This window comes from Oncorhynchus tshawytscha, linkage group LG02 (genome assembly GCF_018296145.1).
Source record: "Oncorhynchus tshawytscha isolate Ot180627B linkage group LG02, Otsh_v2.0, whole genome shotgun sequence".
In the NCBI taxonomy this organism is placed as follows: Eukaryota; Metazoa; Chordata; class Actinopteri; order Salmoniformes; family Salmonidae; genus Oncorhynchus; species Oncorhynchus tshawytscha.
The window spans coordinates 45,816,212-45,836,466 of record NC_056430.1 but is presented as its reverse complement, the minus strand read 5'-3'; the positions used below and the strand labels follow the sequence as shown (position 1 = coordinate 45,836,466).

Genomic DNA, 20,255 nt, shown 5'->3' with positions numbered 1-20,255 from the left:
TGGACTGGGGACCCTAGAAATGGGTCCCGAATAGGCGGGAGACTCCGGCAGCGCCGGACAGGCGGGAGACTCCGGCAGCACTGGAGTGAAGGACGCCTCCGGCAGCGCCGGACAGGTGGGAGACTCCGGCAGCTCCGGAGTAAAGGGTGATTCTGGCATCGCCTAGCTGACTGACGGCTCTGGCAGATCCTGGCTGACTGACGGCTCTGGCAGCCCCTGGCTGACATAGAAAGACAAACATAGACTGCCCACCCCAACTCACGCCCTGACCATACTAAATCCTATTTCGACATAACCTGAAAGGCCGCTCATCGAGGGAGAAGCCACGGCTCCAAAACCGCCATAAAAGAGTCAGGCTTCGGTTTGCAACTGCACATTGGGACAAAGATTGTACTTTTTGGAGAAATGTGTTCTGGTCTGATGAAAGAAAGTAAAATAGAACTGTTTGGCCATAATAAACATTGTTATGTTTGGAGGAAAAAGGGGGAGGCTTTCAAGCCGAAGAACACCATCCCAACCGTGAGGCACGGGAGTGGCAGTATCATGTTGTGGGGATGCTTTGCTGCAGGAGGGACTGGTGCACATCACAAAATAGATGGCATCATGAGGGGGACAATTATGTGGATATATTGAAGCAACATCTCAAGACATCAGTCAGGAAGTTAAAGCTTGGTTGCAAATGGGTCTTCCAAATGGACAATGACCCCAAGCATACTTCCATAGTTGTGGCAAAATGGCTTAAGGTCAACAAAGTCAAGGTATTGGAGTGGCCATCACAAAGCCCTGACCTCAATCCTATAGAATTTTTTTGGGCGGAACTGAAAAAGTGTGTGCGAGCAAGGAGGCCTACAAACCTGACTCAGTTACACCAGTTCTGTCTGGAGGAATGGGCCAAAATTAAACAACTTGAAGGCAATGCTACCAAATACTAATTGAGTGTATGGTAACTTCTGATCCACTGGGAATGTGATGAAAGAAATAAAAGCTGAAATAAATCATTCTCTCTACTATTATACTGACATTTCACATTCTTAAAATAAAGTGGTGATCCTAACTGACCTTAGACGGGGACTTTTTACTAGGCTTAAATGTCAGGAATTGTGGAAAAACTGAGTTTAAATGTAGTTGGCTAATGTGTATGTAAACTTCCGACTTAAACTGTAAGTACCAATCTGAAGTGTGTTCCTTACATAGAGCTTTATATACTGCTATCTAAACCTACATAAACATGATTCATTGGATCGGTTCACACATGTGACTGGCTCCGTCTCTATCTTAACTTAAAGAATGTATTCTGGGTGTTCTGCCAGATGTTTTTCCGTAGGGGGCCCTCCTCCTCCTCTCTTAACCAGACACAGGCAGGAACCGAGTGTTACGGTTTTCTAGTGGTGATGAAGGAGAGTCGGACCAAACTGCAGCGTGTCGATTTAGATTCATGTTTAATCAAACGAAGAAACACGAACACTACACAAAACAATAAACGTAATCGAAACCGAAACAGCCTATCTAGTGCAAACTAACCGAGAGTACACATAGGACACTAAGGACAATCACCCACGACAAACTCAAAGAATATGGCTGCCTAAATATGGTTCCCAATCAGAGACAACGATAAGCATCTGCCTCTGATTGAGAACCACTCCAGACAGCCATAGACTTTGCTAGATAACCCACTAAGCCACAATCCCAATACCACCACCAAAACCCCAAGACAAACACACCACCATTACAAAAACCCCATGCCACACCCTGGCCTGACCAAATACATAAAGATAAACACAAAATACTTTGACCAGGGCGTGACAGAACCCCCCTAAGGTGCGGACTCCCGAACGCACAACCTAAACCTGTAGGGGAGGGTCTGGGTGGGCATCTCTCCGCGGTGGCGGCTCTGGTGCTGGACGTGGACCCCACTCCATAATTGTCTTAGTCCACCTCCTTAGTGTCCCTTGAGTGGCGACCCTCGCCGCTAACCTTGGCCTAGGAAACCTAACAACGGGCCCCACTGGACTGAGGTAGCTCGGGACCGAGGGGAAGCTCGGGACCGAGGGGAAGCTCGGGACCGAGAGGAAGCTCGGGAGTGAGAGGAAGCTCGGGAGTGAGAGGAAGCTCAGGAGTGATAGAAAGCTCAGGCAGGTTGATGGATCTACCAGATCCTGGCTGGCTGGTGGTTCCGGCAGATCCTGGCTGACTGGCACCTCTGGCGGATCCTGGCTGACTGGCGGATCCTGGCAGACTGGCGGATCCTGGCTGAATGGCGGATCTAACTGATCCTGGCCGACTGGCAGATCCTGGCCGACTGGCAGATCCTGGCCGACTGGCAGTTCTGGCGGATCCTGGCAGACTGGCGGATCCTGGCAGACTGGCGGATCCTGGCAGACTGGCAGTTCTGGCGGATCCTGGCTGACTGGCGGATCCTGGCAGACTGGCGGATCCTGGCAGACTGGCGGATCCTGGCTGACTGGCACTTCTGGTGGATCCTGGCAGACTGGCGGATCCTGGCAGACTGGCGGATCCTGGCAGACTGGCGGATCCTGGCAGACTGGCGGATCCTGGCTGAATGGCGGATCTAACTGATCCTGGCAGACTGGCGGATCCTGGCCGACTGGCAGATCCTGGCCGACTGGCAGATCCTGGCCGACTGGCAGATCCTGGCCGACTGGCAGTTCTGGCGGATCCTGGCAGACTGGCGGATCCTGGCAGACTGGCGGATCCTGGCAGACTGGCGGATCCTGGCAGACTGGCAGTTCTGGCGGATCCTGGCTGACTGGCGGATCCTGGCAGACTGGCGGATCCTGGCAGACTGGCGGATCCTGGCTGACTGGCACTTCTGGTGGATCCTGGCAGACTGGCGGATCCTGGCTGACTGGCGGATCCTGGCTGACTGGCGGATCCTGGCTGAATGGCGGATCCTGGCTGAATGGCTCTAACTGATCCTGGCAGACTGGCGGATCCTGGCAGACTGGCGGATCCTGGCCGACTGGCAGTTCTGGCGGATCCTGGCCGACTGGCGGATCATGGCCGACTGGCGGATCCTGGTCGACTGGCGGATCCTGGTTGACTGGCAGTTCTGGCAGATCCCGGCTGACTGGCGGATCTGGAAGAGTCTGATTGACTGGCAGATCTGGAAGAGTCTGGTTGACTGGCAGATCTGGAAGAGTCTGGTTGACTGGCAGATCTGGCGGCGCTGGGCAGACTGGCTGGGCAGACTGGCGGCGCTGGGCAGACTGGCGGCGCTGGGCAGACTGGCGGCGCTGGGCAGACTGGCGGCGCTGGGCAGACTGGCGGCGCTGGGCAGACTGGCGGTGCTGGGCAGACTGGCGACGCTGGGCAGACTGACGACGCTGGGCAGACTGACGACGCTGGGCAGACTGGCGGTGCTGGGCAGACTGGCGGTGCTGGGCCGACTGGCGATGCTGGGCAGACTGGCGACGCTGGGCAGACTGACGACGCTGGGCAGACTGGCGACACTGGGCAGACTGGGGGCACTGGCGGTGCTGGGCAGACTGGCGGCACTAGCTGCTCCATATAGGCTGACAGCTCTGGCGGCTTCTTACAGACTGACCGCTCTGGCGGCTCCGTGCTGACTGGCAGCTCCTTACAGACTGACAGCTCCTTGCAGACTGACAGCTCCTTGCAGACTGACAGCTCCTTGCAGACTGACAGCTCCTTGCAGACTGACAGCTCCGTGCAGACTGGCAGCTCCTTGCAGACTGGCAGCTCCTTGCAGACTGGCAGCTCCTTGCAGACTGGCAGCTCCTTGCAGACTGGCAGCTCCATGCAGACTGGCAGCTCCATGCAGACTGGCAGCTCCATGCAGACTGGCTGCTCTATGCAGACTGACAGCTCTGGCTGCTTCATGCAGACTGACAGCTCAGGCTGCTCCATGTAGACTGGCTGCTTCATGCAGACTGGCAGCTCGGGCTGCTTCATGTAGACTGGCTGCTTCATGCAGACTGACAGCTCTGGCTGCTTCATGCAGACTGGCAGCTCTGGCTGCGCTGAACAGGCGGGAGACTCCTGCAGCGCTGTGTCGGAGGAAGGCTCTGGCTGCGCTGAACAGGCGGGAGACTCCGGCAGCGCTGTAGAGGAGGAAGGCTCTGGCTGCGCTGAACAGGCGGGAGGCTCCGGCAGCGCTGTAGAGGAGAAAGGCTCTGGCTGCGCTAAACAGGCGGGAGACTCCAGCAGCGCAGGAGACTGGCTGCAGCAGCGAGGCACACTGAAGGCCTGGTGCGTGGTGCTGGAACTGGTGGTACGGGATCGAGGACACGCACAGGAAGCCTGGTGCGGGGAGCTGCTACCGGAGGACTGGAGTGTGAAGGTGGCACAGGATGGGCTAGACCGTGAAGGCGTACTGGAGATCTTGAGAGCAGTGTTGGCACAGGACGTGCAAGGCTAGGGATGTGCACAGGAGGCCTGGTGCGTGAGGCTGGCACTAACTTCACCAGCCGACTAACACGCACCTCAGGAAGAGTATGGAGCGCTAACCCAGGTGCCATCAAATCCCCAACACGTTCCGTCGGGCGAATTCCATGCAAAAAGCACCAACACAGCAACTCCCTCATTTCTCTCTCCTCCAATTTCCCCATTAACTCCTTCACAGTCTCTGTTTCGCTCACCTCCAACACCGGCTCTGGTTCTGGTCTCCTCCTCGGCTCCTCATGATAAACAGGGAGAGTTGGCTCAGATCTGACTCCTGACTCTGCCACACTCTCCCTGAGCCCCCCAAGAAATTTTGGGGCTGATTCTCAGGCTTCCATCCGCTACGCCGTGCTGCCTCCTCATATCTGCGCCTCTCAGCTTTCGCCACCTCCAGTTCTTCCTTGGGGCGGCGATATTCTCCAGGCTGATCCCAGGGTCCTTTACCATCCAGTTCTTCCTCCCATGTCCATTTCTCCAGGTGGTGCAGCCTCTCCCACTGCAGCTGCTGCTGGTCCTGCTGCTGCTGCCTCTGTTGCCTCTCCTGTGGCTCCTGCCTGTTAACACGCTGCTTGGTCCGTTGGTGGTGGGTGATTCTGTTACGGTTTTCTAGTGGTGATGAAGGAGAGTCGGACCAAACTGCAGCATGTCGATTTAGATTCATGTTTAATCAAACGAAGAAACACGAACACTACACAAAACAATAAACGTAATCGAAACCGAAACAGCCTATCTAGTGCAAACTAACCGAGAGTACACATAGGACACTAAGGACAATCACCCACGACAAACTCAAAGAATATGGCTGCCTAAATATGGTTCCCAATCAGAGACAACGATAAGCATCTGCCTCTGATTGAGAACCACTCCAGACAGCCATAGACTTTGCTAGATAACCCACTAAGCCACAATCCCAATACCACCACCAAAACCCCAAGACAAACACACCACAATTACAAAAACCCCATGCCACACCCTGGCCTGACCAAATACATAAAGATAAACACAAAATACTTTGACCAGGGCGTGACACCGAGGATTGTTTTACGACACCAAAGATAATTTCATTCATTACAACATGAATTTGTGTAGTGTTTGTATGCATTTGTTTGTGTTACGGGGTTCACAGGAGGTTAGAGGACCAGACAGAGTACGTTCCAGACCATGTTACCATGTTATTTAGTCTACACTTTTTCTCTTTGTAAAATGCAGGTTTTCTGGAGACGTTCCACAGTCCCCTGTTGAAATATACCCAACGTATATACATAAAGTGAGTGCCTTTTGGATCCACAGGCACGAGGGATGCGTCATTGTCCCTAAACAATACACTAGCCTGTCTATAATCACTTAGGACCCATCTGTTGACACCTTTACCAACAAAGGTGTGATGCCCTACATCCCTTCATCAACCGAGTCTAAATGCTGACACCACAACCGTGTCTTTCCAGGAGACGTGCAGTACAAGCAGATCTTCTGCAAGGGGTCCAAGCAGTGGATGGTTTTAAGAAGGTCTACGAACCCTGTACTCATCACTTCCGGCGGAGTCTTATCCAGATGGCCGTAGACAGCAGATGGGACATTCGCTTCAAGCACAAAGTCTGATCTTCCCCAGCCCACCATGCCACCCAGCCAATGAATTTCCATTGACATAAGCTACCACTGTCTACCACTGACATTCAGTTTTACAGTACAGCCTTCTCTCTCTTCTTGCCTGCAACGGTGTTGTAATTGGGGTGACTCTGCTATACCACATCAAAACACACGAAGCTATCATGTCTAACCTCATCACACAGTCAAACGGACAGGCACACCTTAGTTTGATGTCACTCCATTACCCTGTCAAAACTAGACTGAATTTCCTAAAATCCTACTCTGGCAGTGGCAAATGTTGGATTGTCGAAGTGACACTAACTGATACAGTTTGTATGTATAAATAAATGCCTTTTGTATTTCTAAATTTGGATTCATTTTTGTATAGGGAAAGGTCTCTCCTTGAACAACTACCATTTTATCACAAACTGTAATAAAATGTTTTGATTCATTGTCTGATTCACATAACTAACCGTCTAATGCCAGTTCCCTACCACGGACGGGACCACTACATGTGTTATTATAGCGCTACTATAATAACACGATAATAATATGTGTAGGAGGAGAGAATATTCCTACAGAATATGTTCTCCTTCATTTCTATAGGTTGCATACCTCTATTCCTGCCTGCTTTGGCATAGTTCTCATTGTAGAGCACCGGAATAAGAGAACTAAGCTGAACCAGGCAGAACTAGAAGTATGCAACCTACAGCTAAACATACTATACTGGGTTCTCTGTCCTGTTCATGTTGCCTGAGCACCCATAGAAGTACCTGGCCTGCTTCTCGCAAATTTCAAATGTCAAATGTAGGAAAGTGCCCAGCTGGGCTTCTCAGTCATTTTTTCTTCACCTCACAAGTCAACGAAGTACAGATTTTTTTAAACATTTATTTTTTATTTTCACATCCATTCAAATTATAATAGTTCCTCACAGTATTTGAAACATCTTTGCAACACTCTCCCTCTCGATAATCAGCATCTCTGATAAATAGGCTATGGACATATAGGCTATGGACATATTGTTCCTAGGCCGTCATTGAAAATAAGAATTTGTTCTTAACTGACTTGCCTGGTTAAATAAAGGTAAAGTTAAAATTGCGTGTAATTGGTTCTTTTTTGATGACTGTCAATTTCGCCTTCCTACTATAGCATAGCAGTCCCCTTCATACTTTCCTTGACAATTCATTATCTTATAGCCTACTTTCGGGAAAAGCCTAAGGTTTTTTCCACATTTTGTTACGTTACAGCTTATTCTAAAATTGATAAAATAAACATTTTCCCCTCATCAATCTACACACAATACCCGATAATGACAAAGCAAAAACAGGTAAAAAATTATATATAAAAAATATAATATTATAAAAAAATAAAAAAATAAAAATAAAAACCTAATACCTTAATTACATAAGTATTCAGACCCTTTGCTATGAGACTCGAAATTGAGGTCAGGTGCATCCTATTTCCATTGATCATCCTTGATATTTTTCTACAACTTGATTGGAGTCCACCTGTGGTAAATTCAATTGATTGGGCATGATTTGGAAAGTCACACACCTGTCTGTATAAGGTCCCATAGTTGATTCCGGTTGAAATGTACGGTTGAATGTCACCATGTAGCTAGCTAAGAGAACGTGTCAAAATTCTCCATTGTCAAATTCGTGTTGATGAGAGGAATCACTTTTTTTTTCACCATTGTGGTCTGGTCAGTTCTTTCAGTTTTGCCCAATCGGACTTGTGTTGTAGGGAAGGGGCCAGAGCAGGAACCACTGCCCCATATCGAGTTGTAGCCTTTCAGAGACTGGGAAGAATGTGTCACCTTATACATTTATAATTGAATCCGCCGATAGGAACATTGCTGAAAGACCTCCAATGGCTCTATCGAACAAGGACAACCATATCTACATGCAGACTAACATATAGTGCAGTCAGTATAACATAGAGGCTTCGCAAAATGCCACAAAGCGGGACTACATAGGACCCCCCCCCCTCCAATACACCGGATGTTATCATGGGGTGTCTCCTTCGGGGTGCACGCGGAGCCCAGACCCGCCCTCTTCTTGGGAAATGATGTGTGAAACACATCTCACTGACCCTAGAAATGCCTTGGTCATGATCACAACAAACCCAGATTCCACAGAGTTTGTGATTCAGGCTTCTTGCTGGGTATGCTGCTTCCTGTGTAGGTCTTCCTGTAGCCTATTTATCTTCAAGCGATTCTTAGCCATTGACACAGCTTTACCTGAGATGGCTGCTGTTCATGGTCTTGTGGTTCTGAATGCGAGATTGTAGGTATTTCAATCATCGCTGTCCTTGGTGCTAAATTGGAAACTCTACTATCAGCGCTAATTGCTTATTTGTTTACCTTTACTAGTTTCCATGTGATAAAGTCACCATAGTAACCTTCTACTGATGATTTTAGTAGTGATGATCAATTATCAGTTTTCTATATAAACATATGGATTGGTAACCATTCTCTCTCCTGTACTCTCTTTCACAGAGGCAAATTATGCCAGCAGCACCAGAGTCCCTCCCTCTGGTGACGTGCCAGCCCATTGGTCAGACCGCCCTGTGCCCCTCATTTAGCCCCGCCCTCTCTCCTGGCAGATCCATGCTGCTGGACACGCCCCACAGAGCCACGCCCACACCATGAGTGCCAACGGGCCAGCCAACGCCCCTGCGGCCCCGGCTGCAACCCCAGTTGCCCCGCCGGTGCCCAGTCCGGTAGCCGCCCCTCCGGCTGCCCCGGTCCCAGTGCCGACTGTCCCGGTGGGCGCATTGGCACAGAAGAAGCGGGCGCAGTACGCCAAAAGCAAGAAGCAGGGGAGCAACGCCAACACCAGGCCAGCCAGGGCCCTGTTCTGCCTCAAACTCAACAATCCCATACGAAGAGCCTGCATCAGCCTGGTAGAGTGGAAGTATCCTTCACAACGGACCAGAGTGTGTGTGTGTGTGTGTGTGTGTGTGTCTGTGTGACCCTGGATGTTGATAATCTATACCTAGTACTTTAGTGTGTGTTGCAGTGTGTGTGTGATGTGTAGGTCAGTGCATGAGAAGAACAATCACGGGCTCAGTTAGGGTTCATTCAGGGCCATCAGGTGGATTGCCGCCCATGCACCAATTCATGATTTACCTTTGTCTGAACCGTACAGTTGGCTAAATCTTGAGTTGCACCTAGCCAATGCCTAGCTTTAGCTGACTCGCTTTAGCTGACTCTAGCTTAAGCTGACCAGCTTTGACTAGCTTTAGCTGACTCTAGCTTTAGCTGACTAGTTTAGCTGACTCTAGCTTTAGCTGACTAGCTTTAGCTGACTCTAGCTTTAGCTGACTAGCTTTAGCTGACTCTAGCTTTAGCTGACTAGCTTTAGCGGACTCAAGCTTTAGCGGACTCTAGCTTTAGCGGACTCTAGCTTTAGCTGACTCTAGCTTTAGCTAACTCTAGCTTTAGCTGACTAGCTTTAGCTTAGCCATGTGCAGTGGCTGTATCCCATCTCCATTTCCCCTCACAGTCCAGTACAACTAGACAAGAGACACCCCTTTATGTTAATCTCACTGCAGAGTGTGACTCACTACCCAACACAAGAATATGAAAGTGAAACAGCAAGTCTATGTTTACTTTTAATCAGTTCATTCTAGCGTAGGTAGCCTACTGCAGGGAAAGACAGATTATTTGACAGCTATAGCCAGCGATGTGTGAATCATTCTAGACTTTGTGTTTTTTCAGCGGTGCATGCGAGAGAATAGTCAACTGGAGGTGAAAAAAAAGTTGTTTTTTTGCTGCCTCCTAAGGCGCAGTGAAAGTCACCATGTCCCAAATCTTAAAATACTGGTGGGGCGAGGGTGACTCAGTGACACGACACAGCTGCGTGAGCCTCTGCTGGGACTCTGCTGCTCCAGAAGACACAGTCATCAGAATACTGTGATAACTCTGTACATTATCTCATGTTATTTAGATTGGCCCTGAATTGCCAAGTTGCATATTGAATGCCATTATGACTTTTTTCTGACTCTCGCAACTTCCGATGTCTTTGGCTTGAACTCTGTCTGTGTTTGATGATTATTAGTTTGAACAGGAAATAGTCAAATGTTGACACGGTGAATATATTCATGTGATCCCCCGCTTCAATGATTTTCCCTTAACCTTGTCTTCCAGGCCATTTGATATCTTTATATTAATAGCTATTTTTGCCAACTGTATGGCCTTAGCTGTGTACATCCCCTTCCCTCAGGATGACTCCAACTCCACCAACCATGACCTGGTGAGTACATACGTCAGCATTACTCCTGACTCAAATGAACACCATGACCTCCGGACCCCCTTGCATTACCTTTGACCCACTCTTGTGCTCTGGAGAGTATGGTTGCAAAATTTCAAGATTATGTTACAGTACTTTTATTGCATCATGGTTGTTTTATTCAACAGAATAGGGTATTCTTAACTATTGTGTGTGTGTGTGTGTGTGTGTTCTACTGAGGATGGGCCTCTGGGAGATAACACTGACAGGAGATTTACAATGTATTTTGGGTGATAAAACCTAAAGAGCATTCCAGAGCATGACTTAATGTTTCTGTACTATACCATACCAGGGAGAGTTGGCTCCAGTTTGGAGTCGGAGGGCCAGACACTGGTGATACAATGAAAACTGTTGACACTACAGATACTGTCTGCTATGTATTATAGGTATCTTTCATACAAATCTTAACCTTGTGACCCATTATATGTATCTGTTGTTCGTCGTGTAGGTTGAAGGGGTGTATCTTGGCTATAAAATACCTTTGTACTTTTGTCTCGGGGCTCTCAACGAATCATCAAGGAGACGGCGATTCGTCGACCAGCCATCACTATTGCAAAACTCTCACTATTAAAGGTTTAGTTTAAGTATAACTCTGACGTGTGATAACCACAAGAGGTAAAGGGTGAAGTTGCCCCTAGATGCTGATCTTGGGTCAGTTTGGCATCCCCCCACTAATGGTTAAGTTTAGGATTGGGGGATGGTAAGATGATCCTAGATCTGTAGCCAAGGAGCACTTCACCCTGAGCCTCGGCTGTTTTCACCTTGTACTGTGAATGACTCCTTGGGTTTGCTGCTGTGTGCTCTGGCAGTGACAGCATTCATGGTGCAGGTGAACTTGTGGTGTCATTGAAGTCTCTGTGGAGGTGCTGTTGAACAATGGGCACCCTCTGTTGTCAGGTTATTATGCTTTACCCTGCAGTGTTATTACAGTTGTGTATGGTTGACAGTGCTTGACTTGGACTGAAATAGGTGCCGGTACTCATTTCGGGTGCCAGTACTGTTTATATTTAGGTGTAGGAACACAATACTTTTCAAACAATATTGTATAAGAGGTGCAGGAACTCAAGCAGTTGTCATGACTAGTGTTTAAAGGCACTAAATGGGACACGTCTTGCTGTTCAATGGACATACGTTTTTAATGTGTATTACATGTAAATGTCTTGCTGTGTGTGTGTGTGTGTGTGTGTGTGTGTGTGTGTGCTGGGGATGTGTAGATGTGTGTGCTATCTACTGTTTAAAGATTGTTCTTGTGCAACCACGGTGACTATGAGTCCAGGCGTTGGTTAGGTAGAAGACCATCCATGCTCTTTCACATTTGTACTTCGTCATGTCATATCGTTCCTGCAGTGCACCAGAATTTCGTTCAGTTTTTATTTGTAGAAATCGTCATCTCTCTGTGCTCCCCCTGTGCGCACGCGAGTCTCGGCAGTGTGTCTGTTTAGACTGATGCATTGTGGGTGACGTGGTGTTCATAGCAGGGCTCCTACAGCTGAGAGTGTGTGCCTGCACAGTCCGCTGGCGAGACAACAGACATTTGGATTCTTACGTGAGCAGAATTTAGCTGGAGAGCTTAGTGATTCATCAATGTCTGAGAGCAGGATGGTGTGAGAGCGATAGAGAGCTAGAAGCCGTCCTGTTTTGTAACCCTCAACCCACCTTCTGCTCTAAAAGATGCATGGGGCTTATAGAAATCAAATTGCTTTGGTCGCATACATATACACACATGCACGGTGTTCCTGCCATTATGCTACGGTTGAACGAAGACGTTCTACTGTAAGATACTACGATGTGACCTACTACTTGAGAGGAGAAGTGTGGTGTAATGCTTGCCCGTGTGACCTCCAGGAGGGTGACCCCAGGGGTATTTGTTTGCACAGTTGTGCATAGGAGGAGGAAAGTAGGTTATCTGGGACAGTACAGTCTGTGCTACAGTATTGTGTAATCTATGGGCTCGCTTGGTGTTCACCGAAAGAGCGTGGGCTTAGTGAAGGGATTGCAATGTTCATAAACCAGTGTGAGTATCAGGTCCTGCATGGCTCAGTTGGTAGAGCATGGTGCCTTTAACACCAGGCTCGTGGGTTCAATTCCAGCTGGGTCCACCCATATAAAATGTATGTAGCACCACTGTAAGTATCTTTGGATAAATAGGGAGATTAAATATAACAGGTGGTCTGATTCTGTAGTTTTGAGGGAATTAACCAGAGCCATGTATAAAGTATGTGTGGCCCTGGATTTAAAAGTCAACTCTGTGGAAAGTACGCTGGATATAGCCTAGGTACGTAGGCACACCTTCTGTTATGTCCATATGCTGGGATGATGATTCAACATCAATACAATTCTCTAGAGAGAGTGGCTATGAATTCACTCCACGGCAACAGTGTTGCCATTAAATTGTGGGGCGGTGCGAGGGGGTTCATGGGGATGTATTTATATGGCAGCTAACGAGTAACGGCTAGGCTAGGCAGATCCACACCCTGAGCTACTGGCACCGACGGTCATACCATGCTCAAAGTCTCTTAGGTCACTCGTTTTGCCCATTCTAACATTCAATTGAACAGTAACTGAATGCCTTGATGCCTGTCTGCTTTATATAGCAAGCCAGGACCATGTGACTCACTGTCTGTAGGAGCAAACCATTTTCAGGGAACGGGCTGGTGTAACTAATAAACTGACCCTTGAGTGTTTGTGCCAAACTTCAGTCAATCTTAGTTTTTAGGTGAGTTGTGCAGTTCTGCTCTTTCCAATTGCAGTGGGTATACTGTAGGAGGTTGATTTAGGGCTGGTGCAGCAAATGTACTGTACTAACTACAATACACACAGAGAGGTCTCAGGAGGAGGAATGGGAGAGTGTAGAAATGCTGACTTGGTTGAATATGGCAGCCAGCAGGGGATGAGGGATGAGAACTCCAGAGCACATCGCTCTCTCTCACAAACACACGCACGCACGCACGCGCACACACACACATACACACACACCACAGACACGCGCACACACACACACACAATACTGCACTGCAGGCCCATAGGTGAGCTGGCTGGCTGGCTGGGGCTGATGATGGGAGAACCATGATGGCAGGGGAACGGCGCAGGGTCGGGGTGGAAGGCCTGGCTGTCAGGGAGGGACAACCAGGCGAGTCCCCTGGCTCCTATCATCCTATCACGAGGTGCTAATGCCATGCAGATTAGATTCAGTGACAGACTCAGTGTAACCTGGGGGAAGGGAAAGAGAGAGATAGCGGTACCGTTCAAACTCAGTATCTTACTTAGAGCTCAGCAAGCTGAGAGGAGGCTAAGGCTGTTTTGGCTAAGGCTGTTTTCCAACGCCGGCCCTCCAAGACAGAGCAACTAGTTGTAGGGATAAATATGTCTAAGGAATGGGACATCACTCGTGAATCGCGCACATCATCAGATGCCGACAACAGAAACCACGCAATTCATTGACAACGAGTCTTGTGTTTTTCACAACGCCTGTACTGGCGGCAGTAATAGCTTTCCTTATATTTCTCATGCAACACATACATTTGTTGCCTTATGAGCAAAATAACAATATGCCAGTAATGTACCCGTCCTCTGGCTGTGGTTCAATGTGGAGTAATACTGAAGCAGGAGTTTCATTCCATAAATAGCAGTTTGTAGCTCAGCCGGCTCATCGGGCTTCTACGCCTCAGCCGGTCAGTCTGGCGCCCATGCCTCGGCCAGCTGGTTCATCAGGCTTCCACGCCTTAGCTGTCTCGAGAGGTTTCCTTCCCTCAGCTGGCTCGTCGGGCTCCTACGCCTCAGCCAGCTCATCGGGCTCCCATCCCACGTCATGCCTAAGCTGGCACATCAGGCTCCCATGCCTCAACTGGCTCGTCAGGGCTCCCACGCCTCAGCCGGCTCATCGGGCCCCCACGCCTCAGCCTTGCGTGTCGGGCTTCTACACCTCAGCCGGTCAGTCCAGCGCCCGTGCCTCGGCCGGCCCGTCAGGCTCGCCCAGGTGGGACGCCGGGTGGCGCCCCTAGAGGGGAGGTACTGTCACGCCTGCTCCCGCTTCCCCTCTCTGGCCCTCGAGGACGCCAGGATGCCCTTCATTATGCACACCTGTCACCATCATTACGCGCATCAGCGCTCATTGGACTCACCTGGACTCTTTCACATTTTGATTGCCTTCCCTATATCTGTCGTTCCTTACACATACAGAGATCTGCTACATACAGTGCCTTCCGAAAGTATTCACACCCCTTGACTTTTTCCACATTTTGTTGTGTTAAAGCCTGCATTTAAAATCTATTAAATTTAGATTTGTTGTTACTGGCCTACACACAATACCCTATGATGTCAAAGTGGAATTATGTTTTTTGAAATGAGTACAAATTTGCTTAAGAAGTCCATAAGTTGCATGGACTCACTCTGTGTGCAAAAATGGTGTTTAATATGATTTTTAAATTACTACCTCACCTCTCTACCCCACACGTACAATTATCTGTAAGGCCCCTCTTTTGAGTAGTGAATTTCATGTTTGGGGCAAATCCAACACAACACATTACTGAGTACCACTCTCCAAGCATAGTGGTGGCTGCATCCTGTTATGGGTAATCGTTAAAGATGCATTATGCAGAAAACGCTCTGCCATTTGGTTGCGAAAATTCTAATAGTTCGTTTAATTTCAGTTTATGTGACAAAACAAGCAATTATAGATAATCATTGCACCATCTAAACCACTGTGAAACCCCCCCAGAAATATCACATTTACATAAATATTCAGACCCTTTACTCAGTAATTTGTTGAAGCACATTTGACAGCGATTACAGCCTCAAGTCTTCTTGGGTATGACGTAGCAAGCTTGGAACACCTGTATTTGGTTAGTTTCTCCCATTCTTCTCTGCAGATCCTCTTAAGCTCTGTCAGGTAGGATGGGGAGTGTCGCTGCACAGCTATTTTCAGGTCTCTCCAGAGATGTTTGATCGGGTTCAACTCTGGCTGGGCCACTCATGGACATTCAGAGAGTTTTCCTGAAGCCACTCCTGCATTGTCTTGGCTGTGTGCTTAGGGTCGTTGTCCTGTTGGAAGGTGAACCTTCAACCCAGTCTGAGGTCCTCAGCGCTCTGGAGCAGGTTTTCATCAAGGATCTCTCCGTACTTTGCGCCGTTCATCTTTCCCTCGATCCTGACTAGTCTCCCAGTCCCTGCCGCTGAAAAACATCCCACAGAATGATGCTGCCACCACTATGCTTCACCGTAGGGATCAAGCCAGGTTTCCTCTAGACGTGACGCTTGGCATTCAGGCCAAAGAGTTCAATCATGGTTTCATCAGACCAGGAAATCTTGATTCTCATGGTCTGAGAGTCCTTTAGGTGCCTTTCGGCAAACTCCAAGCGGGCTGTCATGTGCCTTTTACTGAGGAGTGGCTTCCGTCTGGCTACTCTACCATGAAGGCCTGATTGGCGGAGTGCTGCAGAGATCGTTGTCTTTCTGGAAGGTTCTCCCATCTCCACAGAGGAACTCTGGAGCTCTGTCAGAGTGACCATTGAGTTCATGGTCACCTCCCTGACCAAGGCCCTTCTCCCCCGATTGCCAAGTTTGGCCAGGCAGCCAGCTCTACAGTAGGAATAGTCTTGGTGGTTCTAAACGTCTTTCATTTAAGAATTATGGAGGCCACTGTGTTCTTGGGGACCTTCAATGCTACAGAAATGTTTTGGTACCCTTCCCCAGATCTGTGCCTCGACACAATCCTATTGGGGAGTCAACTTTGGTACCTTATATAGACAGGTGTGTGCCGCAAGTGGACTCCAATCAAGTTGGCGAAACAGCTCAATGATGATTTACTACTATTTTGTGCTATACCATTATTATTATTATTATTATCTTATATTATTGTGTGTCAAAGGACCACTAGGCTATACATAGGAGCTAAGTGCTGTTAGGTTCTGACAAACAGAGTAAAAACTCAAACGGATGACTAAGTTTATTCACCCACTGGGTCAAACAACTGAAAAGACAAAGACATTAACACAATCACATAAATGTATACCCTCCTTCTATGCTGAGTCTCCTCTTTGCACGTCTGGACATTCTCCTCCTGTTGCTGGGCAGGAACTCAAGTGGCCACTTCATCTGACCTGACCTCGGCCCACATTCCTCACTCCTCACTAACCCACGGCTGTCCTACCTTACCTGTGACTGAAACCAGACTGTATACCTTCTCCTCTCCGTAGGATACACAATATTTAACAATAAAGTTTTCTGACAGAATGGACATTTTCTGCACTCCCCTTTCTCGCTCAGTAGATTTCCATACACTCGGTTCTAATATGGTAACATGAGTAAGGATATTTCAAGTTAGAAGTTAGAATCCAACAGTGCAATAGTCAGGTCACTCTGAGGAAAATGTCATTCGCCTGTTCTCGTCCTGTATAATGGATTAAAGTGAGCTAAAAGAAATCTCTGCCTTTTTTTGTTGAGTGCTTCAACTCCTTTCTTCCTCAACTTAGTCCCTGTTTCTTTGTAAGCCCTTCTCTTCATTTTCAACATATTGATACAGCCTAGTAAAGGCAGAGTTTTGATTTGAAAAATTCAAAATAGAGTGTCGTGTTGCGCATGATGATTTATGATATTGCACTTCACGATATATCGTCAATGTCAAATGTCACGACAATTGATTTATTCATTTATCGGCCCAACCCTATATTCTCTTCTTCCTCTTCCTACTCTCCTCTGTATCCTCGGCACTCCTCATCTCTCCTGTCATCCCTCTCCTCTATAGCTCCTTCCTGATGACGTCCTTGACACACAGTTTGGAATGACTGCTCTGAAATGATCACCTGGAAAAGCTCTATTGCACACCTTAGGGAGGAACAGTCACGCACAGTCTGAGAGAGAGTGTCCTCTCTCCGCACGCCACTGTCTGTCTGTCCTCTCCACCCCCACCTGTCTAAAACCTCCTTCCGGTTTTAAGGTCATTTGTGACTGCTCTCTGTATGACTTGGTGCTCCCGGCAAGCAGCTCCTCCCGCTGAAGGTAGCTGAGCGGAAAGTACCCCGGGAAACAATGACCTTTTCACTGTGAATATGATTCATGTTTCAACCTTCACAGGGCAACATGCACGCGGAAGAGTCCTGGCTGCTATCATTTTAGTGTGTGTGTGTCTGTATCGCTGTTGTTGGCAAATAATACTAATTTTAATTCACCACACCCACCGGGGATGGAGAGACACTGACTCGTGGAAACTGAAATGACCTGAAATGACGGTACAGTCCGTGTACAAATAGTCTGAAATGACAGCAGTTTAACTAAATGAGGCTGAATTGACCATAGTTGTATTGTGAATTAGGGGGACCACAGGTGGTACAAATCAAATGAGGCGAACTGCTAGAGCAGAAACACACGTGCTTTTTTTCACATGGCTGTGTGTCCTGTCAAAAGAATATGCGTGTCTGTGTTTCTGTTTTTTAAAATTAATTTCACCTTTATTTAACCAGGTAGGCTAGTTGAGAACAAGTTCTCATTTGCAACTGCGACCTGGCCAAGATAAAGCATAGCAGTGTGAACAGACAACACATGGAGTAAACAATTAACAAGTCAATATCACAGTAGAAAAAAAGAGTATCTATATACATTGTGTACAAAAGGCATGAGGAGGTAGGCGAATAATTACAATTTTGCAGATTAACACTGGAGTGATAAATGATCAGATGGTCATGTACAGGTAGAGATATTGGTGTGCAAAAGAGCAGAAAAGTAAATAAATATAAACAGTATGGGGATGAGGTAGGTAAAATTGGGTGGGCTATTTACCGATAGACTATGTACAGCTGCAGCGATCGGTTACCTGCTCAGAGAGCAGATGTTTGAAGTTGGTGAGGGAGATAAAAGTCTCCAACTTCAGCGATTTTTGCAATTCGTTCCAGTCACAGGCAGCAGAGAACTGGAACGAAAGGCGGCCAAATGATGTGTTGGCTTTAGGGATGATCAGTGAAAGACACCTGCTGGAGCGCGTGCTACGGGTGGGTGTTGCCATCGTGACCAGTGAACTGAGATAAGGCGGAGCTTTACCTAGCATGTACTTGTAGATGACCTGGAGCCAGTGGGTCTGGCGACGAATATGTAGCGAGGGCCAGCCAACTAGAGCATACAGGTCGCAGTGGTGGGTGGTATAAGGTGCTTTAGTAACAAAACGGATGGCACTGTGATAAACTGTATCCAGTTTGCTGAGTAGAGTATTGGAAGCTATTTTGTAGATGACATCGCCGAAGTCGAGGATCGGTAGGATAGTCAGTTTTACTAGGGTAAGTTTGGCGGCGTGAGTGAAGGAGGCTTTGTTGCGGAATAGAAAGCCGACTCTAGATTTGATTTTAGATTGGAGACGTTTGATATGAGTCTGGAAGGAGAGTTTACAGTCTAGCCAGACACCTAGGTACTTAGATGTCCAGATATTCTATGTCGGAACCATCCAGGGTGGTGATGCTAGTCGGGCGTGCGGGTGCAGGCAGCGAACGGTTGAAAAGCATGCATTTGGTTTTACTAGCGTTTAAGAGCAGTTGGAGGCCACGGAATGAGTGTTGTATGGCATTGAAGCTCGTTTGGAGGTTAGATAGCACAGTGTCCAAGGACGGCCCGGAAGTATACAGAATGGTGTCGTCTGCGTAGAGGTGGATCAGGGAATCGCCCGCAGAAAGAGCAACATCATTGATATATACAGAGAAAAGAGTCGGCCCGAGAATTGAACCTTGTGGTACCCCCATAGAGACTGCCAGAGGACCGGACAACATGCTCTCCGATTTGACACACTGAACTCTGTCTGCAAAGTAGTTGGTGAACCAGGCAAGGCAGTCATTAGAAAAACCAAGGCTACTGAGTCTGCCGATAAGAATATGGTGATTGACAGAGTCGAAAGCCTTGGCCAGGTCGATGAAGACGGCTGCACAGTACTGTCTTTTATCGATGGCGGTTATGATATCGTTTAGTACCTTGAGCATGGCTGAGGTGCACCCGTGACCGTCTCAGAAACCAGATTGCACAGCAGAGAAGGTACGGTGGGATTCGAGATGGTCAGTGACCTGTTTGTTGACTTGGCTTTCGAAGACCTTAGATAGGCAGGATGGATATAGGTCTGTAACAGTTTGGGTCCAGGGTGTCTCCCCCTTTGAAGAGGGGGATGACTGCGGCAGCTTTCCAATCCTTGGGGATCTCAGACGATATGAAAGAGAGGTTGAACAGGCTGGTTATAGGGGTTGCGACAATGGCGGCGGATAGTTTCAGAAATAGAGGGTCCAGATTGTCAAGCCCAGCTGATTTGTACGGGTCCAGGTTTTGCAGCTCTTTCAAAACATCTGCTATCTGGATTTGGGTAAAGGAGAACCTGGAGAGGCTTGGACGAGTAGCTGCGGGGGGGGATGTTTTTGTGCTGGTCGAGGGCAGTCAGGTCTGGAGTGAACCAAGGGCTATATCTGTTCTTAGTTCTGCATTTTTTGAACAGAGCATGCTTATCTAAAATGGTGAGGAAGTTCCTTTTAAAGAATGACCAGGCATTCTCAACTGACGGGATGAGGTCAATATCCTTCCAGGATACCCAGACCAGGTCGATTAGAAAGGCCTGCTCACAGAAGTGTTTTAGGGAGCGTTTGACAGTGATGAGGGGTGGTCGTTTGACTGCGGATCCGTAGCGGATACAGGCAATGAGGCAGTGATTGCTGAAATCCTGGTTGAAGACAGCGGAGGTGTATTTGGAGGGCCAGTTGGTCAGGATGACGTCTGTAGCTAACAGTACGCTTTGACTTGCAATGAAAATGACTTTCTGACAAAATATGAAACTTATAATATCTAAAAATATAGATAGCTAGACTCTCTTACCCGTATACAGGGATGTTCGCTTCTCCATTTCTGTCACAGATGCCATGGTTGCCCTTTAGTTTGAAGATGTCATCCTGAGACAGGTGTTTTATACAACAGCCTTCTGCATGTTCTCTTTTTGACTCC

General features: G+C 48.1%; 2 protein-coding genes across 17 annotated transcripts in view; both read left to right on the top strand.

Moving 5' to 3' along the window:
* LOC112244872 (nuclear pore complex protein DDB_G0274915) overlaps positions 1-20,255 on the top strand; it is a 710,200-nt gene that overhangs the window by 439,087 nt on the left and 250,858 nt on the right. The gene's annotated exons all lie outside the window — the stretch shown is intronic.
* LOC112244799 (voltage-dependent L-type calcium channel subunit alpha-1D-like) overlaps positions 1-20,255 on the top strand; it is a 118,593-nt gene that overhangs the window by 5,905 nt on the left and 92,433 nt on the right. For all 6 annotated transcript variants that reach the window (XM_042299470.1, XM_042299466.1, XM_042299467.1 and 3 more), the window contains exons 2-3: positions 8,507-8,924; positions 10,160-10,265. In XM_042299470.1, coding sequence (XP_042155404.1) covers positions 8,656-8,924; positions 10,160-10,265 — 375 coding nt within the window. In that variant the 5' untranslated portion in view covers positions 8,507-8,655. The remainder of the gene's footprint in view (positions 1-8,506; positions 8,925-10,159; positions 10,266-20,255) is intronic.